The 27,758-nt window shown below is 36.3% G+C and overlaps 1 protein-coding gene across 1 annotated transcript in view; it reads left to right on the top strand.

Annotated features, from left to right (window-relative positions):
- The window catches only part of Dock3 (dedicator of cytokinesis 3), a 589,868-nt gene that overhangs the window by 486,983 nt on the left and 75,127 nt on the right, over window positions 1–27,758 (top strand). The window contains exons 20-24 of the mRNA XM_071614941.1: window positions 990–1,090; window positions 11,049–11,130; window positions 21,871–22,041; window positions 25,200–25,392; window positions 27,612–27,739. Coding sequence (XP_071471042.1) covers window positions 990–1,090; window positions 11,049–11,130; window positions 21,871–22,041; window positions 25,200–25,392; window positions 27,612–27,739 — 675 coding nt within the window. The remainder of the gene's footprint in view (window positions 1–989; window positions 1,091–11,048; window positions 11,131–21,870; window positions 22,042–25,199; window positions 25,393–27,611; window positions 27,740–27,758) is intronic.

The following is a 27,758-nucleotide window of genomic DNA, read 5'->3' as shown; positions in this document are numbered from 1 at the left end:
TTTAAATAAACACCCTAACTTATTAGAATGAGGCAGTAAAAGCTGCAGATATTTCCAATGAAAAGGGACTGAGAAGTGTCACCCAAGGAAGACCAACCAACCAACCTACCAGGCAAATCTCTCCAAGATCAGGTTTGAAGAATTCAGCTTGGTCAGGTTTAAATCTAGGCTTTATAGTTCTGAATTCTCCATCTTATCACTATTGCAGGGTTGCCTAGCTCCAGCAGTAGTGACCTGTACCAGCAAGAGGCCCAGGGACTAGTAGAGGAAAACAGATGGTCAATTTTTCACCAACAAAGTAGAATATAACCACTGGGAAAAGCAGAGACTCACTCATGATAGTCTCCAAAACCCTGTGCAGTTCCAGAGGTCTCTGGAGGTTCTCTCCTTCTTTCATTCTATGTAGTTGTTTCAGATTCAGAGTATCCGAAGGTTGTTTTAGTAAGAACTGACAGGGATTTCTAATGTTTAGTGCATTTTTCTTAATATATCTTGTCCCACCAGATGGCTGTATATTCATTCAAGAAAAACCAGATACTGCAATCTACATGATTAGGAACCAAGCTGAGAGTTGGAATTGCCGCTTGCCACCAGCCCCATTTCTAAAGGGCACAGCCTTCCATAGCTTGATGTGGCTCACAAGACAATCTTTTTTCCATCAGGTTTCCAAGTTTTAGTGTTTATGCCACCAACACAGATAGTGTTTTGCCTGTCCCTGATTTTGATCCATATTGTACTACTCAAAATTATTGTAAAGGGAAAGGCTCAGAATAACACAGGCACAAACTAATGAACTCTGGATCTGATTGGGATACTGGGAGTGAGAGAAGAGAAAAACAGAGAATGGAAATCTTATAGTTATTTCCCATGGGGAACAATAGACAAAACACTGACAGTTTGCATTCCTTGAAAAAGATAATCTGTTTCTGGCTAGAGATAGGTCTGAAGCCTCCAGTGAACCCTGGTGACCTAAGCACTATCTCTCCCAGGTTTTCATCATCAACCTGCTCCGAGACATCAAGTATTTCCACTTCCGACCAGTAATGGATACATATATCCAGAAGCACTTTGCTGGAGCCCTGGCATATAAGTAAGTTGCATTTAGTGTTATTATTAGGACTTTTGTTTGAGTAACAAGAAAGACTTTTTTTAAAAGTTCAGCCTGCAACCACATTCAGTTGACTTTTTTAATTTAATGTTTTTAATATTGGTAAAATATATGTAACATAAAAATTACCATTTTAACCATTTTCTAAGTTTATAATTCAGTGCCATTCGTATTGTTGTACAACCATCACCAGAATTCTATCCATCTCCAGAACTCTTCATTATATAAAGCTGAAACTCTGTAACAGTTAACAATAACTCTATTCCCCATTTCTCCCAGCCCCTATAAACCACCATTCTACTCTCTATCTCTATGAATTTTGATTACTCTAAGTTCCTCATGTAGGAAGAATCATAGTGTATTTGTCCTTTTGTGAGTAGATATTTCAATGAACATAATTTCTTCAGATTTCATCCATGTTGTAGCATGTGTCAGATCATATTATATATGTATATATATATTTATTTATATATTTTTATATAAAATCAATCACATTTTATCTATTCATCTGTCTATCCATTGATGGACAAGTGGATTACTTCTACCTTTTGGCATTTTTTAAAAGTGCTCCAATGAATATGAATGTACAAATATATCTTTTTTGTTGTTGTTTATGTATTTATTTATTTATTAGTTCTAATCAGTTATACATGACAGTAAGAAGCTCTGTGATTCATTGTACACAAATGGAGCAGAATTTTTCAGTTCTCTAGTTGTACATGAAGCAGAGCCACACCATTTGTGCAATCATACATGTACCAGTGATGTCAATCTCATTCAACCATTTTTCCTACCTCTTTGTCCCCTACCCTCTCCCCTTTGCCCCATCCAAAGTTCCTCCACTTATCCCTGTGCACCCCCCTCCATATGGATTAGCATTCACTTATAAGAGAAAACATTTGGTCCCTGGTATTTTGAAATTGACTTATTTCATATAGCATGATATTCTCTAACTCCATCCATTTACCTGCAAATGCCATAATTTTATTCTCTTTTAATGCTGAGAAATATTCCATTGTGTATATGTATCACAATTTCTTTATCCATTCATCTATTGAAGGGCATCTAAGTTGCTTCCATAGTTTAAAAATCATGAATTATGCTGCTAAAACATTGAAGTGTCTGTGGTACTAGTATGCTGTTTTTAAGTCTTTAGGGTATAGACCAAGGAGTGGGATAGCTGGGTCAAATGGTTGTTCCATTCCAAGTTTTCTAAGGAATCTCCATACTGCTTTCCAGATTGATTGCACTAATTTTCAGTCCCACCAGAAATATATGAGTGTGCCTTTCCCCCACATCCTCGCCAACAGTTACTGTTGCTTGTATTCTTGATAACTGCCATTCAGACTAGAGTGAAATGAATCTTGAGTAGTTTTAATTTGCATTTCTGTAAACGTTGAACATTTTTTTCATATATTTGTTGATCGATTGTATTTCTTCTTCTGAGAAGTGTCTGTTCAGTTTCTTAGCCCATTTGTTGATTGGGTTGTTTGCTTTTTGGTGTTAAGTTTTGGGGGGGATCCTTATATATTCTAGAGATTAGTGCTCTATCTGATGTGCATGTGGTAAAAATTTGCTCCCATTCTGTAGGCTTTCTCTTTTCACCTTACTATTTCTTTTGCTGAAAAGAAGTTTTTCAGTTTGAATCCATCCCATTTATTAATTCTTTATTTTATTTCTTACGCTTTAGGAGTCTTTTTAAGGAAGTCGGGGCCTAATTTGACATGATGAAGATTCAGGCCTACTTTTTCTTTTATTAGGGATAGGATCTCTGGTCTAATTCCTAGGTCCTTAATCCACTTTGAGATTTTTGCATGATGAGTGATAGGGGTTTAGTTTAGTTTCATTTTGATGCATATGGATTTCCAGTTTTCCCAGCAGCATTTGTTGAATAGGCTATCTTTTCTCCAATACATGTTTTTGGCATCTTTGTTGACTATGAGGTATTTATGTGGGTAGGCGTTTGAGAGCATCTTCAGTTTCATTGCTTGAAATTGATCTGTTTAAATTTTCTTTCTTTCTTACATTTTTTATTTGAAATGATCTATTTAAATATTCTTTGTCCTCTTGATTCAAGTTGGGTCAGTCATATGCCTCTAGAAATTTATCAATATCTTCAAGATTGTGATGTCTCCTGCTTCACTCTTCTTGCTAAGGATTGCTTTGGCTATTCTGGATCTCTTATTTTTCTAAGTGATTTTCATGATTGCTTTTTCTATTTCTATAAGGAATGACATTGGGATTTTAACTGGAATCACATTGAATCTGTGTAGCACTTTGGGTAGTATGGCCATTTTGACAATATTGATTCTGCCTATCCAAGAACATGGGAGATCTTTCCATCTTCTGAGGTCTTCTTCAATTTCTTTCTTCAGTGTTCTGTAGTTTTCACTGTTGAAGTCTTTCACTTCACTTGTTAGATTGATTTCCAAGCTTTTTAGGTTATTATGAATGGGGTAGTTTTCCTAATTTGTCTTTCAGAGGATTCATCACTGATATATAGAATTGCATTTGATTTATGAGTATTGATTTTATATCCTGCTACTTGGCTGAATTCATTTATTAATTCTAGAAGTTTTCTGGTTGGAAATTTTGGATCCTCTAAGTATAATTTCTCATTTTTCTGATTGTACAGGTTGCAGAATCACATTGGTCATATAGTCAGTAATTTCTATTTTATTCTGCTGCCTTTCCTATCCCCCCTTCCCTTAGCCTCCCAATCTAATGAGACACACTTCTCTTTTTTGTTTTCTCCTCACAACATCATACATGTATTCTGTATAACGATGAGAGTCTCCTTCCATCTTCCGTGCAAATCCCCTTCTCCCTCCGTTTCCCTCCCACCTCTCTTCCCTATTTAGTGGTAATCTTCTTCTCATGCTCTTCCTCCCTATTCCATTTTGAGTCACCCCCCTTATATCAGAGAAGACATTCAGCATTTTTAGGGATTGGCTAACTTCACTTAGCATAATCTGCTCTAATGCCATCCATTTCCCTGCAAATGCCATGATCTTGTTATGTTTTAGTGCTGAGTAATATTCCATTGTATATAAATGCCACTTTTTTCATCCATTCATCTATTGAAGGGATCTAGGTTGGTTCCACAGTCTAGCTATTGTGAATTGTGCTGCTATAAACATTGATGTGGCTGTGTCCCTGTAGTATGCTCTTTTTAGGTCTTTTGGGTATAGTCCAAGAAGAGGGATAGCTGGGTCAAATGGTGGTTCCATTCCCAGCTTTCCAAGGAATCTCCATACTGCTTTCCAAATTGGCTGTACCAATTTGCAGTCCCACCAGCAATGTATGAGTGTACTTTTTTCCCGCATCCTCGCCACAGTCTATGTCTTTTAATTGATGAATTTACGCCATTGACATTCAGGGATATTATTGAGACATGGTTTGTATTCCCAGTCATTTTAGTTTATTTTTGTTTTTTTTAACATCACATGGTTTCTTCTTTGATTGGACTTTCCTTTAGTGTAGTTCTTCCCTTTGCAGATTTTTCATTGTTGTTTTTCATTTCCTCTTCATCCATGAAGAGGAAATGAAAAACAATATTGCCAAGAATATTCTGTAGTGCCAGCTTTCTTGCTGTAAATTCTTTTAACTCTTGTTTATTTCATCATCAAATCTGAAGCTTAATTTTGCTGGATATCAAATTCTTGCTTGGCATCCATTTTCTTTCAGAGCTTGATATATATTGTTCCAGATCTCTTGCTTTGAGGGTCTGTGTTGAAAAATCTGCTGAGATCCAAATTCGTCTTCCCCTATATTGTTCCAGATCTCTTGCTTTGAGGGTCTGTGATGAAAAATCTGCTGAGATCCAAATTGGTCTTTGATTCCTCTCTTGCAGCCTCTAAAATTCTATCCTTATTCTGCATTCTAGGCATTTTCATTATAATGTGCCTTGGTGTAGATCTGTTGTGATTTTATACATTTGATATCCTGTAAGCCTCTTGTATTTGATTTTCCAGTTCATTCTTCATGTTTGGGAAATTTTCTGATATTATTTCTGTTGGGAGTCGCCCCGGCTCCAAAGACTAACTTCCCCATCCCCCAAGAAGAGCTGTCCAATGGTGAGCCCTGCTGGCTCACCTGATCCTACCCACCAATCAGAAAGCACCCCATGCCAACTGTCAAACGACCCCTGGCTCTATAAATATGCAGATCTGTTCCTCAATAAACAGGCATTTGCTCCGATGATGAGCCTTGTTCTTCTTTCAATTTCATTGAAGAGATTGTGCATTCCTTTGGTTTGAATCTCTGTGCCTTCCTCTATCCCAATAAATCTTAGATTTGGTCTTTTGATGTTATCCCATAATTCTTGGATGTTCTGTTCATGGTTTCTTACCATCTTCACTGTGTGGTCAACTTTATTTTCAAGATTGTATATTTTGTATTAATTGTCTGAGGTTGTGTTTTCCAGGTGATCTAGTCTGTTGGTGATGCTTGAGTTTTTTATTTGGTTTATTGTTTCCTTTTATTTACAGGATTTCTGTTTGTTTGTTTGTTTGTTTGTTTTTCAGAATCTCCATCTCTTTCTTGAAATAATCATCTTCTACCTGTATTTGCTCTCTTATCTCTTTGTTGAGAGTGATCAATTTTTGCCTGTATTTGCTCACTTAGATAATTCTTTAATTTGCAGACCATTTTAATTATATACATTCTGAACTCCTCTGACATTTCATCTACTGCACTGTTGATGGATTCTATTGTTGTAGTATCTTGGTTTGGGGTACTTTCTCTCTTGTTTTTTCATGTTGTCTATGTGTCTTCCTCTCTTGCAGTGCAGATCTATTGCAGCTTCTACCTTATAGTCTTGTAGTATCCCTGCAGTTTGCCAATATCTCACCTTTAAGTGAGGGGAGGGTATATCAATGTTAATAGCACCCAATACAACCAATATGCAGCCATAAATCAATTAGCTTCTATTTGGAAACTATAAACAGAAATGATGAGTTCAGTTATCTTCTACCATATAACCAGTAAGTTTGCATAATGGTTTACAGTTCCTAATGGTAGACAGAGAGAGGGGTAGGCTGTGATGTTTATGAAGTAGGACATGAGAATATAGAGGTATTAGATCATAGGACTAATTAAAGGTAGTCAAAAGAAGTTGGCTGTTAGCAGGAGGAAAAACAAGAGAGGCAACCCCATCCAAGGCTCCCCAGTACCTCTGCAACAGGATAGTGTCTGTTAACGCACCTAGTAGAGATACCTCTGGTGCATGGGCCTTGGTGATGGTTTTCCAAGTCCTGGTTGTTGTCTCTAGATGGAAGCGGCCATGTCCCTAGTTGGTGGTGGCAGTAGCATCAAGCCTGTAGGTACCTTGATGTTGGGCTTCCAGATCCTAGTCAGTGTCCCAAGGTGGAAGCTGCCCCAACTAAAGATGGTGGAAGAGGCAGCATAAGTAACCCAAGATGGCAGTGGAGGTGTCCCAAGATGGAGGCAACCACTTTCAGAGATGGGGCTGAAAGAATGGACTGTACCATGGCATTGGGTGGCCTATTTAGTGATGCTGCAGTGTGGCATACAGTGCTGCAATGGGCAGCTGCCTCTTGGCCCTGTTTGATGTCCCATGGTGGAGATTACTGCATGGTGAGGGCTATGACCGTGACTGCAATGTCCCAAAATGGAGGCAGTTTGGGTGGAGCCACATGTTGGTTAATAGGAAGCAACAGCGTTGTGTTCCTCTCTGGATTGGCAGGCCACGCAGTGTAGGTCAGACCTCTACAAATATATTTTCAAGACCCTGATTTTACTTCTTTAGGTATTCACTCAAAAGTGGAATGTCTGGATCATATAGAAATTCTGTTTAATTTTTTGAGAAATAACCATATTGTTTTCATTAGTAGCTGCACCATTTTATATTCCCAACAGAACACATAGTTTATAATTTCTCCACATCTCACTGATACTTGCTATTACCTGTTTGTTTTTTGTTTGTTTGGGGATTTTTTGTTTGTTTGTTTTGTGTGTGTGTGTGTGTGTGTGTGTGTGTGGTGCTGGGGATTGAACTCAGGGCCTTGTGCATGGGAGGCAAGCACTCTACCAACTGAGCTCTATCACCAGCCCCATTACCTGGTTTTTTGATAGTAGCCATCCTAATTAGTATGAAGTGGTATCTTTTTGTCATTTGCATTTGCATTTCCCTAATACTTAGTGATGTTGAGTATCTTTTTGTTTGCTTATTAGCCATTTATATGTCTTCTTTGGAGAAATATCTATCTTTTGTTATTTTTAATCAGATTTTTTTGTTGTTGTTGTCATAGAGATGTAGGAGTTCTTTATATTCTCTGGATATTGGCATCTTGTAAGTTGTATGATTTATAAACAATCATTGCTAAATCCAGTGTCATGAAGCTTTCCCCCTGTTTTCTTTCAGGAGGTTTTTTCTGTCCAGTTTTTGCTCCATTTTGAGTTGATTTTGTATATTGTATAAGAAAAGTTTCAAACTTTATTCATTTTGCACATGGATACACAATTTTCCCAGTATCATTTGTTGGTCTTTTTCTCATTGAATGGACTAGACATTCTTGTTGAAAATTATTTGGCCATCCATCGGAAGGTTTATTTCCGGGATGTTTTATCCCACTATTGTAGATATCTGTCTTTATGTCAGTACAACATTGTTTTAATTGCAATAGCTTTGTACTAAGTTTTGAAATCAAGAAGTATGAGACTTTTGTTCTTTTTCTTCAAGATTGTTTTGGCTATTCTGTGTCCTTGAGATTCCATATGAATCTTAGCATGGCATTTTCTATTTCTGAAAGAAAAAAGTATTGACATCTTAGCATCATTAAGTCTTTCGATATATGAACATGGGATGTCTTTCCGTGTATAGGTCTTTTCTTTAATTTCTTTTAGCATATTGGGTAGCTATTTGTGTACAAGTCTTTCACCTCCTTACCTTTATTCCTAATATTTTATTCCTTTTGATGCTATTATAAATGGAATTTTTTTCAGATTGTTCATTGTTAGTATACAGAAACACAACTCATTTTTTCTGTGTTGTTTTGTGTCCTGAAACTTTGCTGAATTCATTTATTAGTCTAACTTTTTTTTTCACCAGCACTGGGGATTGAATCCATGGGTAGTCTACTACTGAGCTACATCCCCAGCACTTTTTTTTTTTTTTTTGAGTCGGGGTCTTGCTATGTTGTCAAGGTTAGGTGCAAATTTGCAATTCTCCTGCCTCTGCCTCCCAAATTGCTGAAATTACAGGCATGTACCACTGTAACCAGCCTCCTTAGTGTTTGTACATTTGAGATCATGTCACCTGAAAACAGAGATAATTTTTCATTCTGCTTTCTAATTTGGGTACCTTTTATTTATTTTTTTCTTAATTATTGCTCTGGGTTGAAATCCCAGCACATGTTGGGGAAAAAAAGTGGCAAAAGCAAGCATCCTTGTCTTATTTTTGATCTTAGAGGAAAAGCTTTCAGTCTTTCACTTTTGGGTATGATGTTAACTGTGGGCTTTTGGCTGACATTTTAAACCATAGTTTATTACATAGTTGGTGTACTTTTCCTTCTAAGAAATGATGGTGAAGTTGCTAATAATAAGTCTTACTTTTCCTATGAGAAACATCTGAGTAGTTAAATACAGCATTCTCAAGTAAATGCCAAAAAAAATAGACAGTCACTAAAAAAAATAATGTAATTGATAAACAAATATGGGAAACATTATCTAAGACAATTGAAACAATAAGAAATAACCATTTCTTTTATGAAATTAGCACAAATTAAAATTGTTTTTTTATTTTTTAGTTCATTACAATTATAAATAACAATGGGATTCATTTTGACATATTCATAAATGCATATAACATAATTTTCTCCACTTCAATCCCCAATGCTACCCCTTTCCCTCTCCTTATCCACCCCTGTTCTTCTTTCTTTACTCTATTAATCTTCCTTCTATTTATTTAATTGTTTTTTAATTGGTGCATTTTAGTTATATAGAAAATTGGAATGCATTGTGATATATTCATTACATGCTCATAGCATGATTCAGTCAACTTTACTCCCCTGTTCTTCCCCTCCTCCCTCCTCCTTGGTCCCCTGCTTCTACTGTGCTGATCTCCCTTCTATTATTGAGATACTCTTTTTAAAATTTCTTTTTTCTCTTTAGCTTCCACATATGAGAGAAAATATTCAACCTTTGATTCTCTGAGTCTGGTTTATTTCACTTAGCATGATGCTTTCCAGTTTTATGCATTGCCAGTAATGACATAATTTAATTATTCTTTATGGCTGAGTACAACTTCATTGTGTATATACCACATAACAAGCAAAGATTTTTCTCCCATTCTGTAGCTCTCTCTCTTCATGTTCTTGATTTTTCCCTTTGCTGTGTAGAAGCTTTTTCATTTGTCCAGATATTCCCCCCTGTGTTGCTGGGCTTCTTGCCTGCAGGAAAGTACTTGACCACCAATCTATATCCCCAACCCAGAAGCTATTTAAGGCTATCCCACTTATTGATTCTTGGTTTTATTTCTCGAGCTTCAGGAGTCTTATTAAGGTAATTGGTGCCCATGACCAACACACAGGCAACACATGCCTATGTGTTGGAGCATTGTTCCTATGTTTTATTCTAGCTGTTTCACTGTTTCTGACATAATTCCTAGGTCTTTGGCCCACTTTGAGTTGATTTTTGTGCAGGGTGAGAGGTAGGAAATCTAGTTTTATTCTTCTACATATAGCTATCCAGTTTTCTCAGCACCAATTTGTTTAAAGTGTTGTCTTTTCTCTAAAGTATGCTTTTGTCAAGTTTGTCAAGGATCAAATGACTGAATTTATGTAGGTTTCTGTGTTTTCTAGTATATTCCATTGGCCTTCATACCTGATTTTATGCCAACATCATGCTCTTTTTGTTTCTATAGCTCTGTAGTATAAATTGATATCAGGTATTGTGATGCCTCCAGTCTCACTCTTGTTGCACAGGATTGCTTAGGCCATCCTGACTCTTTTATTCTTCCATGTAAATTTTAGTGCTGTGAAGATTGTCATTGGTATTTTGATGGGGATTTCATTGAATCTGTAGATTGCTTTTGGTAATATGATCATTGGAAGATATTAATTCTGACTATTCATGAACATGTTAGGTCTTTTCATCTTGTAAGTTCTTCTTCAATTTATTTCTTCAGTGTTTTATAATTTTCAATTTAGAGATCTTTTACCTCCTTAGTTATATTTATTCCTAAGTGAAATTAATAGCACAGTTGTTGAAACATAAATAAAACCCAACAGTGGAAATGCTGTGGAGTCATTGGAATTCTGATACTTTGATATAATTTTGGAGAGCAGATACTGCACTAAGTACTTTGTGTTTGAGATGTACTGTTATTTTCTCCATATTTTAAATTAAAAGAATGAGGCACAGTGAAGGACATAACTTGCCTAAGGATGCAGGACTAGATACTGATTGGTCTCAGATGTGACCACAATCTGTACTCTTTCTTTCTTCTGTGGTCTCTTGCCATATAAATATGTAGACCTACTGACCCAGAAATTCCATTCCTCTTGGGTGACTCAGTCCTCAGGAAATGAAGTAGATGGGATGGGATGACATATGGAACTGTTTGCTTTAATTCAGAGTCCATTGTTTACCAATCAGTGCTGTAGGTTCTGAAGACAGGCTTTAAAGGGAAACAAAGTATACATTCAGTCCAAGTCTTTGAGAAGAGGAGAATGGGAAAGAGTGATGGTAATTGCTGATTAAAATTTGGGCAATGCCTTATGGGTAAGGAATATTTGTCTCAGATAATCTCAAAATTCCACAGCTGAAATGGATTCATTACCTCATTCTAGCTCATCAACAGAATATTATTTCCTATTTAACTAATTCAGTGCTGAATTTCCTGTTTGACTAATTAAACATTTTAGTCTGCATTGCCTTTAGACTGAAGTGGGATCTCTGTAACTTTTCTCTTTTCTAGGGAGCTCATCCGCTGTTTGAAGTGGTATATGGACTGTTCAGCAGAACTGATTCGGCAGGACCATATTCAGGAAGCCATGCGGGTAATGTATTGAGTTTACCATACATAAGGAGACCAAACCTGAAGTTAATGTGAGTAATTTCAGTGGTATAGTGTGCAAAACAAGTGTAGATATCCTGCTTTCAGGAATGACTGCTTTGATCCACATAATTTCTGTTTCTTTACCTCAATTGTGCCCAGAAGATCTTTATTCCTGATAATACTGAAGTGGGAAGGAAGGATAATGTATACATGGCTGCTGGTCATTTTCTCTTGCCAGATCAGTATCAGTCCAGTCCACTGACTAAAATATTGTTAACGCCTTCTAAGCCAATGTTGATAATAATATTGATTAGAATTAAGATTTTCTAACACTGTTTCCTTCTTTGGTGGTTACTAAACAGTATTTTTTGGAAATATTTTATTAAAAAGAACTAAATGTATGTGGGTATATTGAAAAGAAGATCATTTAAAAACCTTAGCCTTAGGAAGAAACTTGATTTTTCCATGGTCTAGGCCACCTGTTAGAACCCCTACTCAAACAAGTTCCCTGACAATGTACCCTGTTTTTACATTGGGGGGTGATTCTAGTTGACATGGTCTTTTAGTCAGCTTTTTCGCTGCTATGACTAAAAAATCTGACCAGAACAACTGTAGAGGAAAAAAAGGTTTTTTTTGAGGGCTCATAGTTTCAGAGGTCTCAGTCCATTGATAACTGGCTCCCTTCCTCAGGGCTCAACGTGAGGATGAATAGCATGGCAGAAGAGTATGGTAGAGGGAAGCTTTCACAAGATGATCAGAAAGCAGAGAGAGACACTCCACTCATCATATATAAAATATATACCTCAAAGGAATGCCCCCAATGCCCCACCTTCTCCAGCCACACCCAACTTGCCTTCAGTTACCACTCAGTTTATCCCATCAAAGGGATTAATTCACTGATTGGGTTAAGATTATCATAACCCAATCATTTATTTTATAAACCTTCTTGCATTGTCTCACACATAAGCTTTTAGGAGACACCTCATATCCAAACCATAACACATGGAACTGTCTTCACTGTCAGTTAACTTCACTATCTGGTAACTTCTTTTTATGGCTACTGCTTCTGTTATAGAGAACCACATATAACACTGTTGGTCTCTTTTTTGCTCAGAAGTTTCCCAGAAAGCTGTTGTGTCCTCTGGGAACTTGAAGCAAAACCATGCTTTTTCATTCTGTCCCTGTCTTTTCTTGTACTTTTTTGTGTTGTTTTTCCACAATATTTTCCCATCCTTTCCACATACCAATAAAATAAAAATGGCAGCAAAGTAGTTCTGCTATTTCTCTTCTTCTTTTAATTTTACATCATCTATACCAAGTATAGGGCCTGTGTTTTTGTTCTTCAGAAGAATAAATTGAAAGGTCAAAATCAAGTCATAGATTATGTGTTTACTCTGCCGGTTCTCTGCATGTTTTGTAAAAATCTGAAGCCACAAGTCTCATTTCTACCATCCTTTATACAAATATCAACTGAGGAGTCACCATTATTTCTGGGTACTAAGATGCAAAAAAGAGTAAGACCATCCAAGCCCTTGAAGAACACATCCACAGTATCCTAAGGGGAAGTAGGCAAAAACACAGATGTCGAACAGGGTGCTGAGTGTAATGTGAGAGCTAGGACCTAGATTCTGTTCTCAGAACCCTAGCACTTGTTACCCCTATCATAATTGAAAGCACAAAAGTTGAGTTAAATGCACAAGATTCTATATGAGCCCCTGAATTAATTGCTTAGAGATACTGTAGAAAGCATCACAGAAGTTTTCCCCTGATAATTGTGCAGTCAGTATTGCTTGAGACCTGCCATACATCTGACAAATTGTATTGGCCCCTTTGGAATTCAACATGTACCCATTCAGAAAAGGCTAAGCCTTCATTCAAGTGGCTAAAGACAAACAATAAGCATGTAAAACAGATAAATACACAAGGTTGGTTTAAAAAACTACTATGAAGGAAATAAATCAGACTTTGGGATAGCCTGTCTGGAGAGGAAGGTATACTTCAGATCAAGGGCTGAGGGAAGGCTTCTGAGAAAGCAACCTCTGAGCTAAAATGAGTATTAAGAGCTGGGGGACAAGCATTCCAGGCTGAGAAAGTGGCATGTTTAAAAAGCTTAGGTTTTCAAGGAAAGGTTTTTAAGAAAAGCTTAGGTTTCCAAGGCAGCCAATATGACAAATCAGGGACTTTCTAATGCTATATTTGATATGTGAAATGACAGGGAAAATTGAGTCTGATTCTAAGGGGTTTGGATTTAGTTGCATTGATGACAAGGCCATTTATGGAAGTGGAGGATTCTGGAAAAGATCAGTTTTCATTAGGAATAAGAGTGCCATTTCAGGGAACATTTTTTTGAGATACTTTCATACTTGCTCTTGACATTTCACAGTTGCTCTCATGCATCTTACATTAAGATTTTATCATCCCATTTCTCCTTTTTCACTTGCATATTTCACTCTGCAAGTTTCCTTGTCCAAATTAGTAAGTCTGTCTAATCCTGTTTTCATCCTTCTTCCCAGGAAGCATGATCCGACCCAATACCTCTCATTCTAGCATCTTAAACTGTGGAAAAATATTTTTATTACTATTTACTCAATATATTTGCTACTCACAATCCCATTTTTCCTTTCACTTTCAGAATCATGACCTTTAAAAACAGGTTCTGATGATAATGGGATTATTTTCTTGTTATATTGTTTGTTCACATATAAGTGACTTGTAGAGGAGAATCATTATAGACTTGAGAATGGCTTTTGAGGAGGTGTTCCACAAGATAGCACATTTTTTGCTGCTGAGTTTTGTCAATTCCTGTGATAAATAGATATTTTAAATAAATAAATAAATAAATAAAAGGCTACTGGAGCTAGATCATAAGCATGGGCCAAGCTGCAGGGACTCCTTAGGATCACATTCTGCTCCCAAGCCATTTTGTGGGAACTTTGTCTTCTATATTGTTACTTATGGAAGGTGTCCTGATGGGGAATGGTGGGTAATGAATATGTCAGGACCATCAGCTTCTATACAATCTGTGACAAGTTTTCTCCAGACTTCTGTGACCTCTGATGAGAAGGTAGGCATTGCACTAGACCCTAGCTTTTTCTCAAAAGATACAGAAGACTCCTTAAAGGATATTCTTGCAATAAACTCAAAAGTAATTGTATCTTTGCCTTGAAGCCTTGTATTTTCAGACTTGAGAAACTTAATTTTCTTTTCATCCTGAATTCAACTCTTTCCATAATAGCCTGTGTCTCCTTAATTCCAGAATTTCAGAAAATAGTTGTAAAATATTTGATTTTTCTCCCAGTAAGAATAGAGTTACTGCTTAGTGACAATTTGGATTTTGGGGGAAATTTTTTAAAAATAAAGTATCTAATAATGAAGAATACAAACAATAATAAATGCTGCAAGGTTGTGGGGAGAAAAGTACACTTGTGTGCTTTTGCTTTTGCAAACTAGTACAACCACTATGAAAAGCAATATGGAAATTCCAAAAAAAAATATAGGGATGGAACCACCATATGACCCCCACTCCTTGGTATTTTCCCAAAAGATATATATTTTTCTACATATATATATATATATATATATATGTGTGTGTGTGTGTGTGTGTGTGTGTGTGTGTATATATATATATATATATATATATATATATATATATATATATATCTGTATATATGTATAGATAGATAGATAGATAGATATATACACACACACAATGGAGTTCTACTCAGCCATAAAGAAGAATGAAATTATGGTTGATGCTGGACGCAGTGGCATACACTGTAATCCCAGCAGATCGGGAGACTGAAGCAGGAAGATTGTGAGTTCAAAGCCAGCCTCAGCAAATTAGTGAGGACCTAAGCAAAATCAGCAAGACCCTGTCTCTAATAAAAATAATTTTTTTTAAAAAAGGTTGGGCAATGGATGTGTAACTGATGTGATTCTGCAATCTGTATATGGGGTAAAAATGGGAGCTCATAACCCACTTGAATCAAAGGGTGAAATATGATATATCAAGAACTATGTAATGTTTTGAATAACCAACAATAAAAAATTTTAAAAAAATAAAAAATAAAAAAAGGTTGGGGATGTGATTCATTGGTTAAGCATCCACTAAGTTCAATCCCCAAAACCAAAAAAAAAAAAGGAAAAGAAACTATAGTATTTGCCTGTAAATGGATAGAAATGAAGAATATCATGCTAAATGAGATAAGTCAAACTCAGAAACTCAAAGCTCAAATGTTTTCTTTCATGTAAAAGCTAGAATAAAATAAAAGAAAGGGGGAGGGAAGAATAAGATAACATAAATAACCACTCAAATATAAATTAACAGATGAGCAAAAGGAACTATAGTAGAGTAGAGGAAGGAGAATGGGAGAGTGGAGGGGAAAGGGGGAGGGGAAAGGGATAGGGGAAGGGGGCATCATGAACTGAAATCAATTTCCTTGCATGTATGAGTTCGTCAGAATGAACCCAACTACTATGTATAATTATAAAGCTCTAATTTTGTCTTTTTTAATTTGTTCTTTTTAATTATACATGACAATAGAATGTGTTTTGACATATCATACATGGAGTTATACATGGAGTATAACTTCCCATTTTTGTGTTTGTACATGATATAGAGTTACACTGGCCACATATTCATATATGAACATAGGAAAGTTATGTCTGATTCATTCTACTGTCTTTACTAATCACATCCCTTCTCCCTTCCCCCCACTCCACCCTGTCCAATCAGTGAACCTCCCCTCCTCCATTCCGTGCACTAATGTGAGTCAGCATCTGAATATCAGAGAGAACATTTTTGGCCTTTGGTTTTTGGGATTGGCTTATTTCACTTAGCATGATAGCCTCAAGTTCCATTTATTTACTGGCAAATGCTATAATTTCATTCTTCTTTATGACTAAGCAATACTCCATTGTGTATATGCCACATTTTCTTTATCTGTTCATCTGTTGAAGGGCACCTGGGTTGATTCCATAGCTTAGCTATTATGAATTGAGCTGCTATATTGATGTGGCCACATCAATGTAATATGCTGATTTGAATCCTCTGGGTATACGCCAAGGAGTGAGATAACTTGCTTCCATTCCAAGTTTTCTGAGGAATCTCCATACTGCTTTCTAGAGTGGTTGCACCAATTTACAGTTCCATCAGCAATCTATAAGTGAACCTTTCTCCCACATCTTCACCAACATTTATTATTACTTGTATTCTCAATAATTGCCATTCTGACTGGAGTGAGATGAAATCTTATAGTAGTTTTGATTTGCATTTCTCTAATTGCTAGAGATATTGAACATTTATTCATATATTTATTGGTTGATTGTATTTCTTCTTCTGTGAAGTGTCTGTTCAGTTATTTAGCCCATTTATTGATTGTGTTATTTGTTTCTTTGATGTTACTTTTTTTGAGTTATTTATTTTTTTAATTGATTTTATTTTTTTAAATACACAACAGCAAATGCATTACAATTCTTATTACACATATAGAACACAATTTTTCATATCTTTGTTTATTAAGTATGTTCACGCCAACTCATGTCTTTATACACGTACTGTATTTATTTTTTGCATTATAATTCTTATTACACATATTGATCACAATTTTCATATCTCTGTATATAAAGTAGGTTGACACCCAATTTGTATCTTCATACATGTACTTTGGATAATGATGACCATCACATTCCACCATTCTTGCTAATCCCCTGCCCGCTCCCTTTCCCTCCCTCCCCTCTTCCCTATCTAGAATTCATCTATTTATCCCATGTTCCCCCTCCCTACTCCACTGTGAGTCAGCCTCCTTATATCAGAGAAAACATTCAGCATTTGTTTTTTGGGGGATTGGCTAACTTCACTTAGCATTATCTTCTCCAACGCCATCCATTTACCTGCAGATGCCATGATTTTAATCTCTTTTATTGCTGAGTAAAATTCCATTCTGTATATATGCCACTTTTTTAATCCATTCATCCACTGAAGAGCATCTAGGTTGGCTTCACAGTTTAGCTATTGTGAATTGTGCTGCTATAAACATTGATGTGGCTGTGTCCCTGTAGTATGCTGTTTTTAAGTCCTTTGGTTATAATCCAAGGAGAGGGATAGCTGGGTCAAATGGTGGTTCCGTTCCCAGCTTTTCAAGGAATCTCCATACTGCTTTCCAAATTGGCTGCACGAATTTGCAGTCCCACCAGCAATATATGAGTGTACCTTTTTCCCCACATCCTCGCCAACATTTATTGTTGTTTGTCTTCATAATAGCTGCCATTCTGACTGGAGTGAGATGATATCTTAGAGTAGTTTTGATTTGCATTTCTCTGATTGCTAGGGATGTTGAGCATTTTTTAATATATTTGTCCTTGGCCCATTTGTTGATTGGGTTATTTGTTTGTTTGGTGCTTAGCTTTTTGAGTTCTTTATGTACCCTAGAGATTAGTGCTCTATCTGATGTGTGAGGGGTAAAGATTTGCTCCCAGGATGTAGGCTCTCTATTCACCTCACAGATTGTTTGTTTTGCTGAGAAAAAAACTTTAATTTGATTTCATATCATTTATTGATTCTTGGCTTTAATTCTTGCGCCACAGGAGTCTTATTAAGGAAGTTGGGGCCTAATCCCACATGATGAAGATTAGGACTTACTTTTTCATCTAGTAGACTCAGAGTCTCTGGTTTAATTCCTAGGTCCTTGATCCACTTTGAGTTAAGTGGTGCATGGTGAGAGATAGGGGTTTCATTTCATTTTGTTGCATATGGATTTTTAGTTTTTCTAGCACCATTTTTTGAAGAGGCTATCTTTTCTCCAATGCATGTTTTTGGCATCTTTGTCTAATATAAGATAATTGTAATTTTGTGGGTTAGTCTCTGTGTCCTCTATTCTGTACCATTGGTCTACCAGCCTGTTTTGGTGCCAGTACCATGCTGTTTTTGTTACTATTGCTCTGTAGTGTAGTTTAAGTTCTGGTATAGCGATGCCACCTGCTTTGCTCTTCCTGCTAAGGATTGATTTAGCTATTCTGGGTCTCTTATTTTTCCAAATGAATTTCATGATTGCTTTTTCTATTTCTATGAGGAATGTCAATGGGATTTTGATCGGAATTTTATTAAATCTGTATAGTGCTTTTGGTAGTATGGTCATTTTGATAATATTAATTTGGCCTATCCAAGAGCAAGGTAGATCTTTCCATCTTCTACAGAAATAAATAAATGTAATTCATTCCATCAATAGACTTAAAGATAAGAATCATATGATCAGCTCAACATCATAAAGGCTATGTACACTAAGCCTCAGGCCAACATTATTTTAAACGGAGAAAAACTGAAGGTTTTTCTAAAAACAGGAACAAGACAGGGATGCCCTCTTTCACCATTTCTATTCAACACTGTTCTTGAAACACTGGCCAGAGCAATTAGACAGACAAAAGAAATCAAAGGGATATGTATAGGAAAAGAAGAACTTAAATTAACACTATTTGCTGACCATATGATTCTATACCTAAAAAAACCAAAAAACTCCACCAGAAAACTTCTAGAACTAGTAAATGAATTCAGCAAAGTAGCAGGATATAAAATCAACACCCATAAATCAAAGGCATTTCTGTATATCAGTGACAAAGCCTCTTAGAAAGAAATGAGGAAAACTACCTCATTCACAATAACCTAAAAAAAAAAAGATACTTGGGAATCAACAAAAGAAGTGAAAGATCTATACAGTGAAAACTACAGAACCCTTGAGTTCTTTATATGTCCTGGAAATTAATGTTCTATTTGAGGTGAAGATGGCAAAGTTATTCTCCATTTAGGAAGCTCTCTGTTTATATTCTCAATTGTTTCCTTTTCTGTGAAGAAGCTTTTCAGTTTGAATCCATCCCAATTATTGATTCTTGATTTTACTTCTTGTGCTTTAGGAGTCTTGTTGAGGAATTTGGTTCCTAAACTGACATGATGGAGAATTAGGCCTACTTTTTCTTATGGTAGGTACAGGGTCTCTGGTCTAATGCCTAGGTTGGTCCTTGATCCACTTTGAGTTGAGTTTGTACAAATTGAGAGATAGGATTTCCAGTTTTCCCAGCACCATTTGTTGAAGAGGCTATCTTTTCTCCAATGTATATTCATGGCAGCTTTGTCTAGTATGCAATAACAGATATTTATGTGGGTTTGTCTCTGTATATTTGGTTCTGTACCATTGGTATTCATGTCTGTTTTGGTGTCAGTACCATGCTATTTTTGTTACTATAGCTCTGTAGTATACTTTAATTTCTGATATTATTATGCCTCCTACTTCACTTTTCTCACTGAGGATTGCCTTGGCTATTCTGGGTCTCTTGTTTTTCCAAATGAATTTCATGACAGATTTTTCTGTTTCCATGAAGAATGTTAATGGAAACTTAACAGGAATTTCATTAAATATGTATAGTGCTTTTCGTAGTATGGCCATTTGACAATATTAATTCTGCATACTCAAGAACATGAGAGATCTTTCCATCTTCTAAGGTCTTTTTCATTTGTTTTCTTTAGAGTTCTGTAATTTTCATTGTAGAGGTTTTTAACCTCTTTTGTTAGATTGATTCCCAAACATATTATTGTTTTTGAGGATATTGTGAATGGGGTAGTTTTCCTAATTTCTCTTTCAATTGATTCATCACTGATATATAGAAATGCATATGGTTTATGGGTATTAATTTTATGTTCTGCGATTTTACTGAATTCATTTATGAGTTCTAGAAGTTTTCTAGTAGAGTTTTTTGGGTCTTCTAAATATAGAATCATGTCATCAGCAAATAGGGATAGTTTGAGTTCTTCTTTTCCTATTTGTATCCTTTTTAATTATAATAATTTAATCTTCTAATTACTCTGGCTAGAGTTTCCAGGATCTAGCTGGAGTAATTAGAGTGTAGGTGGTAAAAGAGGGCATCCCTGTCTTGTTCCAGTTTTTAGAGGTTTCAGTTTTTCTCCTTTTAGGATGATGTTAGCTTTGGGTTTAGCATATATAGTTTTTACAATATTGAGGTATGTTCCTACTATCCCTAGTTTTTCTAGTGTTTTGTACATGAATGAATGCTGTATTTTGTCAAATACTTTTTCTATTCTCTTTTTCTTTTTCATCTGTTGAGATAATCATGTTATTGTTGTCTTTAAGACTATTGATGTGATGAATTACATTTATTGATTTCCATATGTTGAACTAACCTTGCATACCTAGAATGAACTCCACTTGATCGTGGTGCAATACCTTTTAAATATGTTTTTGTATTTGATTTCTCAGTTTTTTATAAAATATGTTTTTTATAAAATGTCCTTGAAGGATATTGGTCTGAAGTTTTCTTTCCTTGATGTGTCTTTGTCTGATTTTGATATCAGGGTGATACTAGCTTCATAGAATGAATTTGGAAGAGTTCCCTCCTTTTCTAATACATGTAATAATTTGAGGAGGATTGTTGTTAGTTATCCTTTGAAAGCCAGATAGAACTCAGCTGAGAATCTCTTTGCTCCTGGGCTTTTCTTTCTTGCTAGGCTTTTGATGGTATCTTCAATTTCATTGCTTGAAATTTATCTGTTTGAATTTTCAATGTCCTCCTGATTCAATTTGAGTAGGTCATATATCTCTAGACGTTTGTCGATGCCTTCAAGGTTTTCTGTTTTATTAGTGTATGAATTTTCAAAATAGTTTCTGATTATCATCTGTATTTCATATTGTCCATTATGATGTTTCCTTTCTCACCACAAATTTTAGTAATTTGAGTTTTCTCTCTCTTTCTCTTTATTAGCTTAGCTAAGCATTTATCAATTTTATTTTTTTTCCAAAGAACCTACTTTTTGTTTCATCAATTTTTGGATTGTTTCTTTTATTTTAATTTCATTTATTTCAGCTCTGATTTTAATTATTTTCTGTCTTCTACTTTTACTGTTGATTTGTTCTTTTTATAGGTCTTGGAGATGTAATGTTAGGTTATTTATTTGTTGACTTTCTATTCTTTGAATGAATGTAATGCTGTAATTTTTAAGAAGCAAAAATAAAAAGAAGAAAAATTACAATGATACAAAGGCAATAGTACATTATTCAGTACTTTAAAAAGAATGAGCAATCAAGCCATTAAGACATGTACAAAGTTAATTCATACTATAAATTGAAAGAAATCAATCTAATAAGTCTATATTGCAATACTGGATGATTATAATGATTCCAACTATGTGATATTTTTTAAAAGGCAAAACTTCAGAAATAGTAAAATAATCAATGTTTGCCAGGGGCTAAGGGGGAGAGAGGACTAAATAGGCAGAATTTAGAGTATTTGGGTAACTGTTTAATACTTCTGTGACACTATAATGGTGGATGAATATTGTTATAATTTGTCCAAACCCACAGAACACACAACATTGAGAGTGAGCCCTAATGTAAGCAGTGGTCTTTGGGTGGTAGTGATGTGTCATGGTGTGTAGGTTTATCAATTATAACAGATATGCCACACTGGTGGGACATATTGGTAATGAGAGAGGTTATGCGTGTATGGGAGTGGGGGGATTAGGGAAATCTCTGTACCTTCTTATCAATCTGCTATGAAACTGAAACTTTAAAAAAAAAATCTTTAAAACAGACAAAATAGTGCCTGTCTCCATAGTTGGAATTGCCCATCGTCTGACTTTAGGGTAGAACTTGTCATTAGTTTGCCCTTAGTTTTCTGCTATGTGAGTTCCTGAGCAACTTCAACACCTCTCCATCGCTTTTTCTTCCCGCATTTTCAGGCCTTGGAGTACCTTTTCAAATTCATTGTTCAGTCACGGATCCTGTACTCAAGAGCCACGTGTGGGATGGAAGAGGAGCAATTCCGGTCAAGCATCCAAGAGCTTTTCCAGTCCATTCGGTTTGTGCTCAGTCTGGACAGCAGAAACTCAGAAACACTCCTTTTCACTCAGGTCTGTGAGCTGTAGGGAAGTTTTGCTGCTAAATTCCTAGTCTGTCTTAGCAAGTGGTTTCTTTGTCCTCTGGCTTCCAGAGTTGAAAAAGCCCTGCCAGGACCTTGTGTGTTGGGTAAGTTACAATTTACAAGGAAACACCTGATAGAACAAAATGCTATTTTTACTTGGAAAACAATTATGCCTCATGCCAAGTATAAAACAGCTTTGTGACTTGCTGTTTGAAAAGCAATACAGAATTATTCTCATGAACCCTTTACCAAATCTAGTTAACCACCATACTATTGGGGTTTTTTTGATCATCTTATTCATCAAGTATATTTAGAATGTATGGGGAATTTTATTTTCTACCTTGTCACTATTATTTTTTTTTTAATTTTTGACCATTAAGTGTCCATTCCAGATATTTAGAGTGGAATACAAAAAAACAGGAGGAATAACTTGAAAGCAATAGCTTAAAATTAGGATTAGCTTTTATTAGAAATATCAGTGTTGGAAGAAAATTTACTTCCTCATATTTGCTGCCTATCCAGCTAATCTATTATCTTTTCCATGTAACTTTGCAATAGAATGAATCAAAGATTTATTTCTTCAGTCACAGAGGGTTATTTTATTTTCTCTTACAAAATTAATGTTGGAATTTTTCTAATGAATTATAGTTTTTTGAAGCCAATATTACACCAAAACCTGTCAGCAAAGATCAGGTAGCCTCTCTCACATTCATTCATTCTGTCACTGCCATCTATGTTGTGTGCAAGTGTATGTTTAAACACCATCTCATTTAAGTTTAGAATAGTCTACTATTTTTGTTTTCCTCTTGACTATGTATTACCCTTAATTCCAATTGCCTTTATGCCCCTTGGCCCAGAGGCAAGTGATCACCTGTGAGCTAGTCTCTATAAGTAAATACCTCAAGGTTTTCAGGTGCCTCTGTAAGGCAAATTTCTTCCATAGTCTTTCATTCTAAATACCTGAAGCAACTCATCTTCCTCTCCCTGCCCCTCCTGCAGCCCATCAATTCCTTCCAACAGGCACCTAGGATATCTGCTCCACCCAAAAGGGTTAAGGGGAGATTGCTAATAGCTAACAAAACAAGATTGATATGCTTTTGAGGAACTTGGCAATGGCCTGTATAAATGGCATACAATGCCCTGTACTCATCTGGATAAATAGCTTAAGCCTTGTCCCAGCTTAGACCTGTGTCAGGATCAAACCTGTTTGGTGCCAGGATCATGTTTCATGGATTTCAGAACTATCAGCAAGTGTTTTGTTTAATTAGACTTTATACCTTTGATTATGGCCACTAGAAGATGTCAGGGTATGGGTGTCCTTCTGTCCTAGTACATAATTATGGAAGATGTCACCTTTTAAAAGAGCAAATCAGCTACTATATGTTATTGATTATGAAGTGCCTACTCCCTCCCCCTGTCCCTTTTTCTTTTTTTATCTACTAACTGCTTATATGTTTTTGAGCTGGTTCTAATTACTGAAAAACAATCTCCTTGATGTTTTCACAGAGTTATGAATCTGCAGGTAGAATTTGTATAAGTTCTTCAATTGAACCTGGCCTGAACATAGACAACAGTGTGTTGGGCTTTTCCCCGTGGCATAAATTTTCACTCATTCTAAGCCAGTGTATACTGCCTGATGAAGCAATCAATGAAAATGTCCTATTCCCGCCTCCTGCCACTTGGGAAGAATGAGCTCTCTTCCATTTCCCTTTTTAAATCCTAGGTTAATGGTATAAGAGTACTGGGAAGTGCAAAAAGCTTCTGTCATGCTTAGACAAGAGAAGGGAATAAGATCATTTATTGAAGGCCTATTTTGTTTCAACACTCTACTGGAATTTTATGCACGTTATTTTTTCTTTATACCAATACTAAGAGATAAATAATAGTATCATCCCATTTTATATATGAGAGAACTGAGACAGTAATTCAACAGAGATTATGTCACAGGGATATTTTGTATTGTTGTTTTTTAGCTGTCTTTTGGGGGAGTTTTTTTGGTATACTTTTATAAAAAATATTTTTAGTTGTAAGTGAACATAATACTTTTATTTTATTTATTCGTTTTTATATTGTTCTGAGGATCCAACCCTTGCTTCATACATGTGAGGCAAGTGCTCCACCACTGAGCTACAACCCCAGCTGGTTAGACTTATTTTTTGAGACAGGGTCTTACTATGTTACCCGGGCAGCCTTCAAACTTATGATAGTCCTATTTCAGCCTCTTCAGTCCTACTTCCTCTTCAGCTGGAATTACAGGTGTGCACCATCATACCCGGCTTAAAGAACCTCATGTCTGTCTAGTGCAAAACCCCATTATCTTTCTTCTGAAGTGTTCTACTGCCTTAAGGGCCTGGAATTATCTTTATTACCAGATAATCCTCAAGAGGCCACTGTATGTGTCTGCCAGAACTCTGACCCTAGAAGCCTGTATGCACACATGCACGCACACACACCTGATCTCCTTGCCTAGGTCATCAGAGTCATTAAACTCTTAAGATAATATAATCAGTTCTTAAGAGTACATGACTGATTAAATCCATACATTTCCCATCCTTTTAAATTTATACTTGAGACTGCTACACATCACATATGAAGAAAATAATTTGCAGAGTCTTCCGATTTTTTTGGTTTTATACAAACATCGCTATCCTGGGGAAATGGTCTCAGAGCTAGAATGCTGACTACAGGGCTGTGAGTGGAGAACAGCTGATGCTACTTGAAGACCCTCAGCTTTTTCTGTCATATTTTCTTTAAGAGGTTCCTGATTTGAGTTTGGAACTAAAATAAGAAAGTCACAAGCTTGATCATAAAAACAAACAAAAAATTTAAATCCATTTGAGCAAAAATAACTATGGTTTGTAAGCTACATTGAGAAAATTTCTCTTTATACTTCCTTCTCTTGCCTGCAAATACCTTGGCAAATTATGAAAGCTTCAAGTGGCCTTAGTCCCACTAAAGTCTCTTCTTTCCTTTTTGGTTACTCCATCCCCCAGAAGTGCTATAGGCCAGGATAGAATCAAGGGTCAGGAAGGAACCTCCCAAGGCAGGGGTGCTGCAATACCTTCTCAGCTTTTTTCAACCTCATATCATTGAGCATGTAAGATGGATGCAGACCTGAGCTAATCAGAGATTTACTTGCTTTTGCAGGCTGCACTCCTCAATTCTTTCCCAACTATCTTTGATGAACTGCTGCAAATGTTCACTGTGCAAGAGGTGGCAGAGTTTGTGAGAGGAACTCTAGGGAGCATGCCAAGCACTGTGCACATCGGACAGTCCATGGATGTGGTGAAGCTTCAATCCATCGCCAGAACAGTGGACAGCCGCCTGTTTTCTTTTTCAGGTAGATCCGTTTAGGATGAGTCAGTCAGACTCACATTGTTCCCCTTCGGGGCTAATCAAAGGATCAGTTTTATCAATCATTGTATAAAAAACCAGCAACCCCTTCCAGCGTCTCAAGAAGCTAAGGTAGGAGAATGGCAAATTCAAGGCCAGCCTAGGCAGCTTAGGAAGACCCTGTCTCAAAATTTAAAAAATAAACAGATACAAAGAAAAAAAATCACTCTTAAAGTATAGAATTTTTGGTGAATTATGTTTAGAAATGCGGCCAAGATCTAGGCCTTATGTCTTACAGTTTATTCCTAGTACTCACATCCTGGGGCACATCTGTGTCTCAGGCTGGCCTAAACTTGTGATCCTCCTGCCTCTGCCTCCCAGGTAGCTGAGATTACAGGCATCTGCCCCTGCACCCAGAAGAATTTTTATAATTAGAATTTGGGTTGGTTAATTTTTTAAATTTGATTTTAAAACATAAGAACAATAATTCCTCAGCTCAGTGGCTATGTATACTTCAACTACTAAATAGGTATGCCCTTTGACTTATCTCTGACATTGTACAGTATTGCTGATAATAAAGCTGCCATCAAGAAATTCAGCCTTTTTTCACTAGTAACTGTTTATGGTAAACACTGCTTTCTTCTCTAGCTCCTTGATTGATAATGTCATCAATGGTTTAGACACACTGTTGCCAAGGCCAGTGCACACCCAAGCTTTGTGCATTGCTTGAAAGAAGATGCTTTTGAAATATGTGGGAAGGAAAACCACAGACTACCCACACTTATACTCTTTATTTCTAGTATTTTTGCATGTGCTCAACTGCTTTACATAATCATTTAAGAAATTTTTTTCTGAAAATGTATGTGGCACTAGACCAATTGAATTTTGAGATGATTAGCCACCACCAAATTTTCATTTGCATTTCACTTGTATTTATCTTCCCTGAAGCAAAGAAATTCTTTACCAGTGATGTCATTTAACCAACGCATATTCTCAGTATACACCAGTTTGGTGTCTTCCTCAGCAGATTCTAATAATAAATGACTATTTTGTCTGAAAGTAGCTATTTATTGTTATAAATCCTAGTATGTTGGTATCCTGGTCTATTAAGTACAGTATTAACTTTTCCTTTATCTAGGCAGACTTTTAAACACAGAATAGTTGTTATTTTATTCTCTTTGAACATATTATAAATATTATAAGTATTTGGCAAGGCAGTGCCAAATCTCCTATATATCAAGCAATTTGTCTTTGAAAAAACTTTATGAATTTCATATGAAGTACTTTAATATTGTCAAATATGAGTAATAAATCCAAATACCATGGCTTGTTTGTGTTACTGATAATCTTACTAAATCATGCTGGCCAGGTATTATCAAACCTCCAGGGTCACACAATCATGGACCACATAGGAGTACAAGGTACCAGAAACACATTCACACTTGCATTTCACTTTGTCTTCTAATCAACTCTGTAAAGTAAGTTTAGAGGAGAACATGAACAGATGACAATAATCAAACCCATGGAGGAAGAAATAAATTGCCTAAGGTCTCAGAATAAGAGTTCTAAATATAGACAACTTCTGATGAAAATGCTATTCGGGTAGCATTGGGAGAGAAAATAGAAGTACTTAAATGTACAGAGTAGGATTGACAATAAATGTTGGCTAATTATCAAAGTCTATGACAAGACAAAAGATGTACTCCTGTTCCATTTATTTATTTATTTATTTCCCCCCTGTTGGGGGGAAAGAGGAAGCCTGATGCCTTGAAGTAAATGTGCACCAGAATGGGAGGGGCATGAAGAGGGTCAGTCAGTAATCTGTATCAAGCCTCTAAATCTAGTCATTATTGTTCATGGTAAGTGTAACATCTACATGGAGTTTCCACTGTAAAATAAACTTTGCTTTTAGTTTGGAGTCTAATCATTAAAGAGATTTCATTTGCACTCAGACTCCTGCCATTCATCCTGGATAAAATTTTGTGGATGCTGGAGCTTGAAATGAGAATGAAGGAAAGAAAGATAAAGAACAGTGTTGTAGGATGACTTATAATTTCCAGACACCAAGCTTTTAGGCCCTTGTAAGGGTAGGGAGTGACCTCTACTCTTGATCCAGTTTCAACCTCACCTGCTTTGAAACAAGTTAAATCTCACAATGTCACCAACTTCCAGCAGTAGATAGTTCTCCTCTGAAGGGCTTCTTCATCTGTGTGTTTTCTCTCCCAGAATCCCGTCGCATCCTGCTTCCTGTGGTTCTCCATCACATTCACCTTCACCTGAGACAGCAGAAAGAGCTACTAATCTGCTCAGGAATTCTCGGCAGCATCTTTTCCATCGTCAAGACCAGCTCTCTGGTAGTGGCCCCACACCCAC

Source organism: Marmota flaviventris, chromosome 8 (genome assembly GCF_047511675.1).
Source record: "Marmota flaviventris isolate mMarFla1 chromosome 8, mMarFla1.hap1, whole genome shotgun sequence".
NCBI lineage: Eukaryota > Metazoa > Chordata > Mammalia > Rodentia > Sciuridae > Marmota > Marmota flaviventris.
This window is presented reverse-complemented; position numbering and strand designations above follow the sequence as displayed.